Below are 14,551 nucleotides of genomic sequence, written 5' to 3'. Positions count from 1 at the left end.
GACAGAACAAGAATGTAACAAATGCTGAGTGCAAAGGCCATTGAAAATGTCTTTTGTTTTCCAAACCACCATACTCATTTGTGCTCAGCAGTTTTCCTTCTATTTTATCAATGCATCCCAATTCTATAAACACCAGCAGTGGTTGAGTAGAAGGATCTGAACTACAGGTGACTTCTATATCACTGCAAGTGAATTCCATTGCAGTCTCTTCTCCTTCTGCCCTTCGTAGCCACTCAACAGCTATCCTGTAGAACTGGAGGCATGTGAGGAGTAGATCAGGGAAGTTGAATGTATCCTTGGGTGGTTTACCTATGTTTGTAGAGAGTGTTTTGAAGCAATGTAAGTTGTGACTTATGGGAGTGAGAGTATGTGAACTGCTAGGCTAATAGCAGTGCAGCACCTTGTTTCTTTTATTGACTACAGAAATAATACTTTAAAAAACTGTCTTACCCTTCTTACCAGTCCTCAAAATTGAGGGAGTTCAAAGCCAGCTATTCCCTTATTCTTGAAGCAAAGACAAGATAGATGTCTGGAAGTCAATCTTATTGATTTTGTCCATCCTTTCTGTAAAATGACTTGTTCTCTATTACCTCTTTGACAAACAGTTGTACTTTTTATCTGCAACAAGCTTAGAGCATCTCTGAGTGCCAAAGAACATGCACTGTGAAGTGACTGCTTGACTGCTTTCCCTAGGTTTCATAGGGAGAAAAGGTTTACATACTATTTACCCTTTCAATCCTAGTTAGCCCGGAATTAGGAACTTGTTATTTCATCTTGCTCTGCAATTTGTTTTTTCCTACAGCATGGCTGCAAGGTTGCTACTTAGTCATTGCCACATTTAGTGCATCCCTCAAGCTGATACAGCCAACCGTCTCTTTTTTTTTGGGGGGGGAGGGAGTGGGGGGGAGAAGGTTGAGATTTTTTTTTCATGCCATATAACAATATTCCTCATATAGATCAGATCATCTTCACGCTGCCCCTTGATGGCTGAATGCAAGGAAGAACAAATACCTCTTCATTAGCTTGACCACATTCTGAAGGAGGGAAGTTTAAAAGGGAAGCCTTAGCTGATGTTGCCATGAACCAAAGCACCCACTCACAGCCAATTTAGATTCAAAGTTAAGGTTGCTGCCAGCAGTTTTAAAGCTGCTGATATGGGAAACTTTCAATCTTTATTCAGCCCCACACTGTTCTGTAGAGTATAGAATATGGCTTATAAATGAGGTTCCATGGCCACTGTTGTACAGCAGTAGTTATAAAAATCATTGCAGTTATGTCCACTGGTCACTGATGCTGTCACAGAATTGCTGCAGTAGCTTTGATTACTTGGAATAGTATTTGTGGAAATTTTAATGGCATCACTCTATAAATATATCATCTCACTTCAAAAATAGCTGACCAAATCTTATTCTGGTATAAATCAGCACAGTTCTCAGTTAGTGGAGCTAAGGCAGTTTTTATCTGCAGAGAACTTGGCAGGGCAACTGTTCAAATATGAAAGATCATTGTGGGCAGGGTAGAATACTTTTGTCCTTTTTCCTTCCTTTCTTTCAATGTAGAAATTAAACAAGACTTGTAGGCCTTATACAGGTGCAGAATAAGTTACAGAAGTTGACATAGGATATGCCTCAGCCTTGATGACCAGGAATTCAAAATATCAGTACATCAATTCTGCTGGATGACATTTTGGATGGAGTTGTAGAATAGTGAGGTGACTTTATGGTTCATGTGATGGTCTGACGAGTGAAGTAGATTGTGTTTAAAGAATGCTGAGCAGGTGATCCAAACATTTTCTGAATATGATTTTTCCTTCCTTCCTTCCTTCTCTGTCTCCCTCTTCTTTATCCCATAAATTCTAATGTGTTTGGTTTTTTATCCAGCTATGCAGTTTCTATCTAGTCTGCTAATGTTCATGTCTTCACCTATAGAGTTAACCTGTCCTTAGCTTCAAGTTGAAGGTGCTAATACACAGCATGTGTGAAAGGATAAACCAAACACAACTCTGATCTGTCAGTTCTTGACTGTTTGATGCAGCCTCTGCTTTTGAAATCCTCCTCTGCCCTCCTGGGAAGGTTGAGACAATGTTTAAGAAGGAATCTCCTTTGTGATTTTGTTTCCACATTTGCCATCTTATATCTGGATCTCAGCATCTCCCTTCCATTCTTCCTTTAAAACCGTTTGGAACCCACTGATGCTGCTTTCCAGAAGCACCTAGTTGTAGGCTGATAGTGTTATCCATGGATTTGACAGTGGGAAATCAGCCGATAGCCTGTAAGGCTTTGCAATCTCAGCAAGATGACTTGGGAGATCAGTTTAGAGAATGCAAAAAAACTTTCCAGAAAGTTTACCAATATGTAGAGATCATCTGAGTGTTAAGAGTGGGCAGACAGGAATGTTAGAGAAAGTCATAGTGTGAGAAAAGGCCTTCAGCAGCATTTTATACAAATGAAGACAGACATTGAAAAGAAGGTGTTGCTGTACGCTTCTATGGGAGAACTTATCTTGGGCCGCATATCTCCGGGACACAGGGCTCTACCCACCCTGGGGACAGTGATGCACAGACATCAATATGATGGATGCAAAATGTCCGTTTATTTAGCTGCGTCACACGCTTATATAGCTCTTGTGCTTCCTGTTCCTGCCACTCCTATGGGGAGGAGTCTATCTTTCCGTCACATCCCGTGATCTTCCGGTCGCCGATCCCTGTCTATTCCCCTACAGAAGGCAATGAGTCCTGGTTCCTGGAGTGGCATGGAAAGCCTGCCTTGAACCATCTTGAGGAAAGCAGATAGTTAAGATTGTTGTCGTGTGTAATATTTCAAATCATGAATTCCTTAATACAATTCATCCCAAGTTCTGTATTGGTATCTTTAACAGATGCCTAGTTTTATTTAATATTTTTAGGAGGAAGAACAGGTATACTGAAGAAAGAAGAGGGCTGCCCCAGAACTCATTCATTCCTGTTGCAGAGAAAAGAAATTATTTCCATTCAGAAGACCTGAACTATGCAGTAAAGAGGTCACGTATTTATTTTGTCACTTGGATTAAGTTTCTATAACAGGCCTATGCTCGTAAGGATGTAAGTTCCTGGCATTTTTCCAGTTATCAATATTGAAATATTAGTGATTAAGCATTTACTGAACGCCATTCCTCAAATGCAGGGTCCACACAGCACCTTGTTGCATTCATGGAATTCATTTGTTTGCATTATCTGGCTAACTGGTTCTTTTGTATTGCCAAGGTGATGAACAGATTTGACATTTAGCTGATTACTTCACCAAAATTAAACAGAAAACAGGGCAGCCATCCAAAGTTCCTTTCAGTGTGAAAGCTAATTATAAAAATGCTTTGAGCAGCAATTTCTTTTTGGATGTTAAAGTGCTTTTATTAGATTGTTCCCCTGTCATTTTAAAATTTATTGCTAGACACTTATAAATGGGGTTGCCTGCTGGAGTGGAATTATTTTATTTTCTATATTTAAGATGTGAGACAAATGTGTATATAGCAAATTCCAGGCTGAATTTTTTAGTATTTTACATGATTCTGAATAGAAAGGAGAGAAACTAACTAGTGCTGGCTTTCATGGATCCAAAATATGTATTTTATCTTTATGCTGAATAAAAACATATATCCACTTCTATTTACAATTCAGCAACTCCTGATTTCCAAAAACAATTACTTAGCAAATAAAAAAATCAAATATGTAATTTTAAAGTTGAGTATAGCCCTTTTATTGTTAGAAGCTTGTATTTTATAGCATAGATATAAACGATCAGTGGTGATGGAAAAATCTGACTATGTGCTTGTACCTGTCTTTCAAGAACCATTACTTGTTCAGAAACAGCATAAAACTACTCTAAAGTCATTTTTCGAGGTCGTAAGAGTTGGCCAAGTGAATTTTAACTAGTCAATTTAGAGCTGAAGAGTGCTGTATCCTGTTAGCAGATCTTAGAAGTTTCTTGTGAAGCATTTTTTGAATGCCTGGGAATATATTTAACTTTTTATACTGACTGTTGTTATTAGCATCCTTTGGACCCCAGACAAGGTGTGATCTGAGGAGGTTTCAAGGTGACAAAGTTGGGGGTTTTTGCATATGATATTGTCTAGCACACTTTGGCTACTAAATCATCTTGTGAGGACATCTATTAATTCTTGACACTGAGATCTATTAATATACCTTGAAGCCAAGTGAATTATGTGAATCTGCTGTTTCAAGCTGTAGAATTCTGCCATAACCAGGAGGAAATATTTTGCTGTAGGTAGATTAATGTTGAAAGCTTGTCAAGAAAAAGTTTAACGTTGAAAATTTATTCTTCCTCTTCTTGCCAGTACTTGAGCTTCTATACTAAATCCCATTTGTAATCTGAGGGAAAATAGAGATATAATTTCTTTTGTATTTATCTATGTTATTAGAGTTCCAATGATATAGTCTATTGCCTATTAAAAAGTGCGTTCCCATGAATGATCTTCAAGAGGGTAGCTTTTTGCTCCCATCAATCTGAGAGCTTTTCTTGTAAAATGCAGTAACTGTCAGTGCTTACCAAATAATTTAATTCATGCCCATCACAGGATAAGTAATTAAGATAACTCAATATTCTGTATTAATAACTAACAAAAATGCAAATAAAATATCCTTTGTGGAGATAATGGATAAGACTTAATGTGCATGTTCTGAGGAAGCTTTGAATAGACAGAGAATGCAGTCTGAACAACAGACCTAAGAAAAATTCTTGGTGAATGTACAACACAAATGTGGGTTTGCTTTTGTTTGACTGTTAAAGTATATTTCAGTGCTAAGCCTTCATAACTCCTCTTTGTATCTATAAAGTGTCCAAGCAACATATAAGGCAACTGACCCCACACTTTTTCAGAACTTCAGATAAATAAATAAATAAGGCCAGTTTTTAAACCAGTCATTCAGTGAAATTTCTAAAAGCTCTGATCATTTGTTAACTGTCCTATAGTTACATTAGTTTCATTTTCATAAAGATTTTAATTAGTGAATTTATGTGGATTTGACATAAACATGTCCATAATTAATTACATAAATCTACATGCTCTGTCCCTCTAAGGACATCTACCTACCTGCTTGACAATGTGATGGATTATTCAGGGATATGTTAAACAAGGAGAGAAGCATAGTCCTATTAATTTGAAAGTTCACAGATTATGTCCTTGTCTACAGAGGACCTTCATTTGCCGGGTTTGGCTCTTAACACATGATTTGTTTCTGCAGTTTACGCTCTCCCATTGGCTATGGTCTGTTGCAGTCTTGTTTTGCAATGGGTCTCCTTTAATCCAGAGCAAAGTTTGCATAAATGATGTGTCTGCCTAAACTGTGTAAGGAATGAGCTCAGAACACTTCAGACACTCTAAAAGCATAAAGTTATGTACATTTTACTAATTTTTCTGTTTCTCTTCCAAGTAAGCAAAGGATATAGGGAATTAGTTTTAATGTGATAGCTGTGCAAGCTCATCAGGTGCAGTTTGGTCAGGGTCTCTCCTTAATAGGATTTTTGGATCCTGCATTGGCTCTGTGAAAAATTCAGAAAAAGGTGGCAAAAAAAAATGTCTCTGAAGAATTTACTGCACACTCAGGCTTAGGTCTTGTAGTGAGAGACACCCAGACAAGGCAGTGGCTGTTAGCATTTCCTTATCAGAGCTTATTTTTGGATTGACTTGGTTTAACTTGAGACGACTGTCAGAAAAGACTTGTTTGTTTGACCAAAATCAATTCAGCAGACCATTACGGGAGAAGGAAATGCAAGACCTTTTGCTGGTCAACAAACTTTGCTGAACTCATTTGTATTTGCTAAATTGAAACTCCCTATGTCTTAAATGCCACAAGGTTTAAGTCATTGTTGAAAATAAACTGAGTAGTTTAGCAATAGCCAAGAAAAGAGAACTATAAACCCATCTTCGGTTGAAAAAGTATTTCCTGAAGTATTTCCAAGCTATAACTATTGTTTTTCCATAGGTTGATGGGATACTGTGCCTGGCTGACATTCTTACTGACAGCACCCATTCTGAAGCTACTCATGCAGAAGCAGCAGCAGTAATTGCACAGATCACATCTCCACATCTCACATTCACTCAGCATCTCAGCAGCTTTCTGGAAAATATGGAAGAAATTGTAACAGCACTTGTCAGTAAGTTCTTTATAGGGCTTTTGAGCCTTTCCAGTTAAAATGACAGGGTGGAGTAGGGCTTCCTTTCATTAGAAATATTCCCTAAATAATGTTTGCCATTCTTTCCTTAACCGATAAAAGCGCTCAGTCAGTTTTAATTCTGAATCAGAGCATTCTGCAATTGCATAATATTTTTTACTCCAATCCATATTTGAATAGAATTTATGCATATTTGTCAAAATAATATCTGTGTGAAATTCTACCATTACAGCCACAGAAATGTCTCACCAAAGTATCATCTTTTCCCATGTTTGTCGGTAAAAGAGCAGTTTCTAATAGCTGCTAACCTTTATGCCTGTTGTGTTTTTTAAACTTGCTAGAACTCAAGCTCACCACTGCACCTACATTTGTATGATACTTCAGAGGAAAAGTACAGTATCATATAATTTATGGGCATTGTTACAAGAAAATAATAGATCTGCCTTTCTTGTCTAGGCCTCTGATCTATGGTAAAATGAGGCAAAGGTAACAGCAAGCTTTTCCTTAACCAGGGTCAGTAAGGACACTTCAGAAAAATAAGATGATATTTCTCATGACTCTCTAAAGAGAGGAATCTCTTATTTCTGGCACTGTACTCCATCCTTCTCAAATGCCAGAAGCTTTCAGTCAAGCATTCTCTTCCTCTCTCTGATCTGGAAATTCAGAGTCTCCCAGAGCTTCATGTCAGAAAGAACAGTCTGGGCCATCTGGTTTGATTTCTCATGTATAATAGATCAATAGGTCTGGATATTTCTCTACTGAGCCCAATGGTTAGAGCTAAACTACAGCACTTCAATTTTCATGAATGTTATTACGGTGGGTTTGTTTTTTTTTTTTTCTTAAATAGAACAAGAAAAAAGTATAGTAGCGCCAGTGCTTGAGGATTGTGCAGTGGCTGAGAATTAGCTGAGATGTATTTAGGCATTCTTTGATACGCCCAAACAGAACTAGTGCTGCAGAAATCAAGGAAACAATTTATTCCTGATGACTGTACTGTCCATCAGCAGATATTGAAGATTCTGCCCCGAACCTGTCCTGAATCCAGTGGGTGGAATTAACCTGTGCTGAGCTTGGTTCTCCTGTAGCTAGATTGCTGGATGCATGTGGCCTGACTTATTTAAGATGATTTTCCAGGTTATTATCACAGTCAAAGGACAATCTGAACAGCCTATCCAGAAGATCTTAGCAGGTGGAGCATTTCCCCGATTGTCACTATTTAAGTTCCACAGGAATTTTAGAATTGTATACTCTGCCCGAGAAATGTGACCATTAAAAATAGAACATGTATAACTTTGGAAGAGCCCTTTCAATAATCACACACCAATTTCCTTGTAATATTTATAACTCAGTAATTGAATTACTGTAATATGTTTAGTTTCTAAACCATGCTGAAATCCAATTACCAGGTGATTCAGATCTTAGTTCAAATAAATGTATGCAAGGAATTTAAAGGGAGCTGAGTCTTCAGCACTTCTTACCGAAACTGGAAAATATGCAGGATGATCTTTAACTATAGAGAAACAGGTTTAGAGATAGGCAACATGCATATGTATCTTATTCTAAAGAATCAAATATATAGCAGAATTATTCTCTTATGGATCAGTTACTGTTGGCCTTCTGCCTCCTGTATTTAATTTTATTTAGTTATATCAAGTTCTATGGTGAACAACTTTCAGTGGAGTATTCCCTGTAGAATGGTATCCTAGGTAGATCATCTCATTAATTAGGTGAATGTTAGAAACACTTGGTGTCTAGGTTCATATTTACCATCTTCCCCTGCTTCTGTGGTTCAGATGAAGGTACCTAATGTTAATATCCTTTATAAAACATCCTAACAGTGTGACATATTACATAATTGAGAAAATTAGGATTATTTTCTTTGCTTTGTTTTATTTTTTATCTTGATGATTATGAACTTGGTCTTATATAGTAAGATTACTAACGCAAGTTGCAGATGCTTAAATATTGCTTTGAAACACCTAACCACTTTTTTTTTTTATTTGCAGTGAGGGAATGACTTTTATTCAACTTATTTTCTGTATTCCTAGAACTGTGCCAAGAAGCCTCATCTGGTGAAGTTTTCCTGCTGGCTTCAGCAGCTCTTGCCAATATTACTTTCTTTGATACCATGGCTTGTGAAATATTGCTCCAGTTAAATGCAATGAAGATTCTTCTAGCAGCATGTTCAGACAAACACATAGTGGATACTCCATACTCCCGAGATCAGGTGAGCAGTTTCTCAGCAAGATGCTGTCTGAGCACATTTGCGTAAAAGTCAACAGTTTTCAGATCTATGGCTGTTTTGATGTAGTCAAATCTAAGTTGATTTCACGTCTTCCGTTCTTGTTTCTGTTCAATACATGGCTCTTTCTTTATCTGCTTCTGTTCCTTTTTATTATGAGAACTATGAAATAGGACAGATTTAATGTGATTTTGGAAAAAAAAAAAAGTAGTTCCATATTTCTAAGATGCTAATTTTTTTTTTCATCATGAAGATGGCCAAACAGTGACACAGAGGCCAAGAGAGGCTGTGGAAACTTCATCTTTGGAGGTATTCAAAACTGGACTGGAATTGTGACTGGACACAGCTTTGAGGCAGATAGAATATATATATGTGGAGACTGCAGTCTAAATATACAATTGTCAGTTCAAAGATAAATTAGCTCCAAAAGCTGAATAAGGATCTGATCCTCAGCCCATTGACGTCGGTGGGCTTTGGATCAAGTCCTAACTGCGTGGTAGATGGTTTGCAAGTTTTACTGGCAAATACTGCTGATGTACTTTTGCATTTCCCTTTCTTTTTCACCAGTTTTTTTAGTAAGGAGACACAGAAAATTGACGGCTTGTGCTAATGCATAGATGAAGTCAGAAGGAATTCTTTTGTTCCTGTCAGGTACCGCCATGCAATGGGGTGCTGCAAAGGCACTGCTCGCTTGGCATCTCAGTGATGAATTTCACCTCAGCAGAGTAACAAGTATGAGGTTTGAGGGTTTCAGTAGCTCTTACTGAGGGATGGAGGTTGCTAGTCAGCTTTGCTAACCTACTTCTGTTTATGAGACATTGCGAATATAACTAAAAGTCCATAATTCAGGCCTTACAAGCCCATCCCCTTCCCACCTCTGAAGTAGTCCCAAGATGATTTACGATAGACTTGGGATCTGCACTGCCACAGAAAATTCTGTGTACCCTTCAACAGGAGCCAGGCCATGGAAATCAAGGTACACGGGACCTTAGAAACAGATTATTGGTGTTCTAGAGGGGTTACTAAGGCTGCTTTAGCTTATATTAAGAGCACTCAGGAGTTTTCCAGCTCAGAAGTGTTTATGAAAAGATGAAGTTAAGCCATAATTACTATATTGCTTTTTGGGCAAAGTCAAGGACATCAGCTGTGGTGTTTGACATGGATGTATACTATTATTACATATGTACAATTCTTCATGTTCTCTTTTTTATTCCTCCTGTAAGCTCTTATGGTTTTGATTTCCTTATTTATTTATGCTCTCATCTTAATTCTGCTGTCAGTTGTGAGTTTGCAGTTTGCTCTGTGGGTAGCATAGCAAGCCCCTTCTTTGTATGAGGAAGGCAGACATTTAAAGAAATATGTATGACTTTATTAGGTAACAGACTAGTTCCAGGCCTTTTGCAGCTTGCAGGACATCTCATTAGCTAGAGGAACAGAGAACTGAATGGCTTCCTTCCAAGAATTGAGGTGATTTCATCCCCAGTAACCCCTTACATTCCTTCTTGGAATGAAAAACTAGATCAGAAAGGTGTGATGTTTTCTGCTGCAGTAAGTTTCTGAGCTGACCTCTTGTTATTTCTGCAGCAAAGGAGACTATGAAATCCTGCCTTGTGTTGTTCTGTTACTGAGCACCTGATGCTCAGGCAGAATCTGAGTGCTGCTCATCTTGTCTTTAAGAGCTGTCAGTATTGTTAGTCAAGAAGTTTCGGTAATGCAACAGCCTTAAGAGAAGTCTTCCCTTGAATTCTTGAACAAATGTGTGTTTGAGTAGATCGCCCACCTTTCAAAAGGGTACTTGTTTCAGTGTCATATTGGGGGAGGGGCGTGGTCTGCCAATAATGACAGTTTTATGGAATATATTGCTTTTTAATTTGTTCTGTGCCTAGTTGTTGCAATGAAGAAAGCACACTCAGCCAGAGAGAAAAACAACACTACAATACTGTATTTTATAAGTGTATTATAAATTACCATTTTGGCTTTTGATATATGTACTTTAATTCCTTTCAGGTACATAATATAGTTGCTAACTTTTCCCATTATATATATTATTACGTCCCAGCCAGCAAACATTTGCCTAAGGATATGTAGATTAAAGTTGAGTAGGTTTGGAAATTTTTTGATTCAAGGTCTTATTTTGGAATATGCAACCACTGTGGAATATATTTTATGGACTAATGTCCATTCCGAATGATCAAGTCATCCTGGCCAGTAAAATAAACAACTTAGAATTAAGCTATACTAAATGTTGAAATAATTAAACAAAGTAAGAATAGGATTCATAGCAAATACAACAAAATATGGTCTGATTAAAATAAAATATTATGAAAGAGCCCCTCAGACTTAAATGCCCTGTTTTTCATAGAGAACTTTAAGTAACACAGTTATCCTATAGAAAACTACCTAGTATTCCTAAATACTAGTCTTATGAGGAGTGGCTGAGGGAGCTGGTGTTGTTTACCCTGGAGAAGAGGAGGCTGAGGGGAGACCTTATCGCTCTCCACAACTACCTGAAAGGAGGTTGTAGCGAGGTGGTTGTTGGTCCCTTCTCCCAGGTCACTAGTGATAGGATGAGAGGAAATGGCCTCAAGCTGCATCAGAGGAGGTTTAGATTGGATATTAGGAAAACCTTCTTCACTGAAAGGGTTGTCAGGCATTGGAACAGGCTGCCCAGGGAGGTGGTGGAGTCTCCATCCCTGGAGGTATTTAGAAGAAGGGTAGACGTGGTGCTTGAGGATATGGTTTAGTGGTGGACTTGGCAGTGATAGGTTAGCGGTTGGACTCGATGATCTTAAGGGTCTTTTCCAACCATAGCAATTCTATGATTCTATGATTCATTACTACTTTAGCATTACTGCTGATTTAAGAAAATTGTAATTTGCTAAAATAGACTGAATCATGCTTATTGTAAGCCAAAAATGGGAGAAAGATGGCTGAAATACAAGAAGGGAACAGTGAGTTTTGTTTTCTTTTGTGCCATTTTATCTCTAAGTCACAGTATGTCCTTTTATAAAACCTTTCTAAGAGCAGCTTGCACTCACTAGTTATCACCATCCATGATGGTACAAATAAATAACCTTCTGCCTAGGAGCTGAATGTCAGATGCATTATGTGTTGCCTGCAGAAAGTATTTTTCTGCTCAAGAACCTCTAAAAATGTTCTGTCTTTTGACTTCTGAAAAGTTTTTGTGTGCAAATGATAATAAACTTTTCCTGACTTCACTATCTGAAAACCAGCCTCCTTCCTGTTTCATTTCCCAGGCAGTGTTATATTAGGTCAGGTAAGAAATCTACAGCTGAGTGCTGGACTTACTGATGAGCAAGATAAGCATTGCCCATTTTATAGAAGCATGTATTGCTTCTGTAACTGGCAGTATTACATTGAGATTGCTACGTTTTATAACAAAATACTTTGTGCAAGAGTCATCAGATAAAGCGATAATTTCCAGATGCCTTAGCCTCTAGTTTTGGGTCAAAATGGATATGAACATGCCATGTTCTTTTTCTGACTGCAGATACTTATTTTCTGGAGAGCAGGATTTTTTACTTCAAAGGAGCATCAAAATATTCTTTCAGAAGGGTTCATGCCTAAATTCAGCAGTGTAATGTATACAGTCAGATGACTTAATGGAGTTCAGGCAGTGTCAGAAGCAGGGTTTAGCCAAGGCCCTCATCATTCAGAGCCTTCTTTACTTTAACCATCATCTTAGACTCTAGATAGAAAAATCTGAAATATGTATGTTTGTGCACAGGATATTTATGTATACTAAAATTTTTCTCTCTGCATTCCCACTTGTCTCTTCAGTGTTGCTAGTATTCTCACCTTACCTGTGAAGTTGTGGAGGTACAGTCTAACAGCTTCTGATCTTCTGTTATTCAGACAGACAACGAATTAATGTGCAGTGAACACATAAATTTTAAAGTGGTTATTTCTAGGTCTAAAATCAGAGAATTATGTTTCAAAAAGTTTGAGGTGGAGAAAGGCTTCTAAGTTGGAAGGAGAAAATGGAAGAGGTTACTGCTTTTTTCTGCTAAATTCTTTCCTGTTTTCTTGGTGTTTAGGAGATTCTGCAGGCTCTGAAGCTAAGACCTTCTGTCTCATTTAAGATTTGAAACCCTTAATACAGTCCTTCCTGTAGGTTCCAGATCCTTTTCTCTGCTCTTCCATTTTTTTCAGGGTATTTGCATTTTCCTTTTGTTGACTTTTCCCCCCTTTCTTCTCTTACATGGGAGATTGTAGGGTCAAAAGGAGAGCAGAGACAGATATTACTTTAACATAAAGAAGTTTTGATTTTTAAATGTTCCCTAACACCCAGTGAAAAACTTTGAGAGCAGTGATTTTAATGAGAATAATACTAACAGGTGTTTAGACTTCTTTTGAAAATCCCTGCCTGGATGCAAAGGAACTTGCAGTGCTATTTGTCAATTTGAGTTTCTTGAATACTGGGGAATTTATTACTCCTTGCTGACTGCTTTTTTTTTTTTCCCCTGCTTGTTGTCATGAAGACTGTGGGATTCCTGACTCCATTTTGTTAAACTGCTGTCCAAATTTTCCCAAATGTACGGAAGCCAGTATGGGCTAACAAGAACAGGGAACCTGAGGTAGAGTTTGAGCCCGTGGTAGGTGCCTGTCTTCCTTACATCTGACAGGAAGTATTAGACAAAATCATTGCTGGTCAGGGGGAAAACAGTTGATGAAGAGCCCTCGTTTATGCTTTTTAATGTTCTCTTCTTGGAGCAAAATAAGTTTGGAAGCGGGAGCTCCTTCTCCCAGCTGGATCAGAAAAGGAATACCCTTTCCACTGCTGAGCCACTGGCTGGTCTTTCCCAGAGAAGAAATGCATGTTGTACCCTGGGACTCAATCACCTATGGCATGTTACACAAGCAGCCAGTGACGGGGTTAGGAGCAAAGCTTGGTGGTCTGCCTCTGTCAGGCCTGACTTGAGTAGACCTAAGCTTCCTCTCTAGTTCTTGAAGATTGTTTTCACGATCAGCTGCAAGTAATATTTAACAGTCCCAAATGGTTCAGTTGCATGCTTACAAATCCTTTCTGCAGTTCAAAACACTTCTTTACATTTACATACTGTGGATAAAAATGCAACACAAAGCCTTTACATAAGGACAACTAGGTCATAAAAGGGTATCTTCACAGTTTTCTTCCACAACTGCCTGCTAATATACAGCTCTGACATTATTATAATGATGACAAGATGTGTGGTTAGAACTGCCGTCCCTCTCAGCATTCTGGCTGTGAACCGTGGTTGGTAAACTATACGCTAAAATTGTGTGATCCTTTCCAATATTGACTAGACCATACTGAGAAAACATGTTTTCAACTAATATAGCTAGAAAGAGAGGTGATAAATTACATAATTAAATTATTTAAAAACTTCCTATTTTAAGAAATTCAGCAAGAAACTAGACAATCAGTAACAAATGAAAAAATGAAAATTAGTGCAAAAGTCACCCGACTGTACCTGAATTTTAACCATGCCATAGCATCATTGATATCCAAATTAGTTTTATGTGTAAGACTGTAATTGCTTCCCTGATGTCCTTTCTTTTTAACTGGTTATCTCTGTCTATGCATATACATTTGAACAATATAAAAATATCAGTAACAGTATTGACTGGTATTATGTGGTCAGAGTTATGGATTGTTACATTTCAGAGGTCCAGCACTGACTCTCTCTTAAACACTAAACCTTTTTGAGACAAAACACCCATCTAGTTACAGTTCTGCCTTTAACATTTAGATTTGATGCAGGATAAGACAATGTGCTCCAACTTGCAAAGCAAGCAGTTCAGTTGGAAGAGTAAAATCTCAGCTCAGCTGAAGAACTCTGCTATTCTTTGATAGCTTGGTGTGGTGAGGTTTTTATTCCTGGGTTCAATTCCCAATATTGCTGCTACTCTGATTTTGAAGAAGCAATTTAACTTCACTGCATTTTTGTTTAATCATCTGTAAAGTTGGGCAGACGTTGCACTTACTCAGTGTAAAGTCTCTCTAGAGGAAACGTGCTATGTCAGCACGATTCATTGCTGTTTTTATTTTCTGCCCTTGCCTGCCAGGTTCACAGTACAATCAGGCTGGTGCTGGGATGTTTACTGCAGAAACCATAAACAAGAGACTTTGCTGTATGCT

The 14,551-nt window shown here is 38.0% G+C and overlaps 1 protein-coding gene across 1 annotated transcript in view; it reads left to right on the top strand.

Moving 5' to 3' along the window:
• INSC (INSC spindle orientation adaptor protein) overlaps nt 1–14,551 on the top strand; it is a 114,687-nt gene that overhangs the window by 81,424 nt on the left and 18,712 nt on the right. The window contains exons 7-8 of the mRNA XM_075094711.1: nt 5,978–6,149; nt 8,216–8,394. Coding sequence (XP_074950812.1) covers nt 5,978–6,149; nt 8,216–8,394 — 351 coding nt within the window. The remainder of the gene's footprint in view (nt 1–5,977; nt 6,150–8,215; nt 8,395–14,551) is intronic.

Source organism: Phalacrocorax aristotelis, chromosome 5 (assembly GCF_949628215.1).
Source record: "Phalacrocorax aristotelis chromosome 5, bGulAri2.1, whole genome shotgun sequence".
In the NCBI taxonomy this organism is placed as follows: Eukaryota; Metazoa; Chordata; class Aves; order Suliformes; family Phalacrocoracidae; genus Phalacrocorax; species Phalacrocorax aristotelis.
This window is presented reverse-complemented; position numbering and strand designations above follow the sequence as displayed.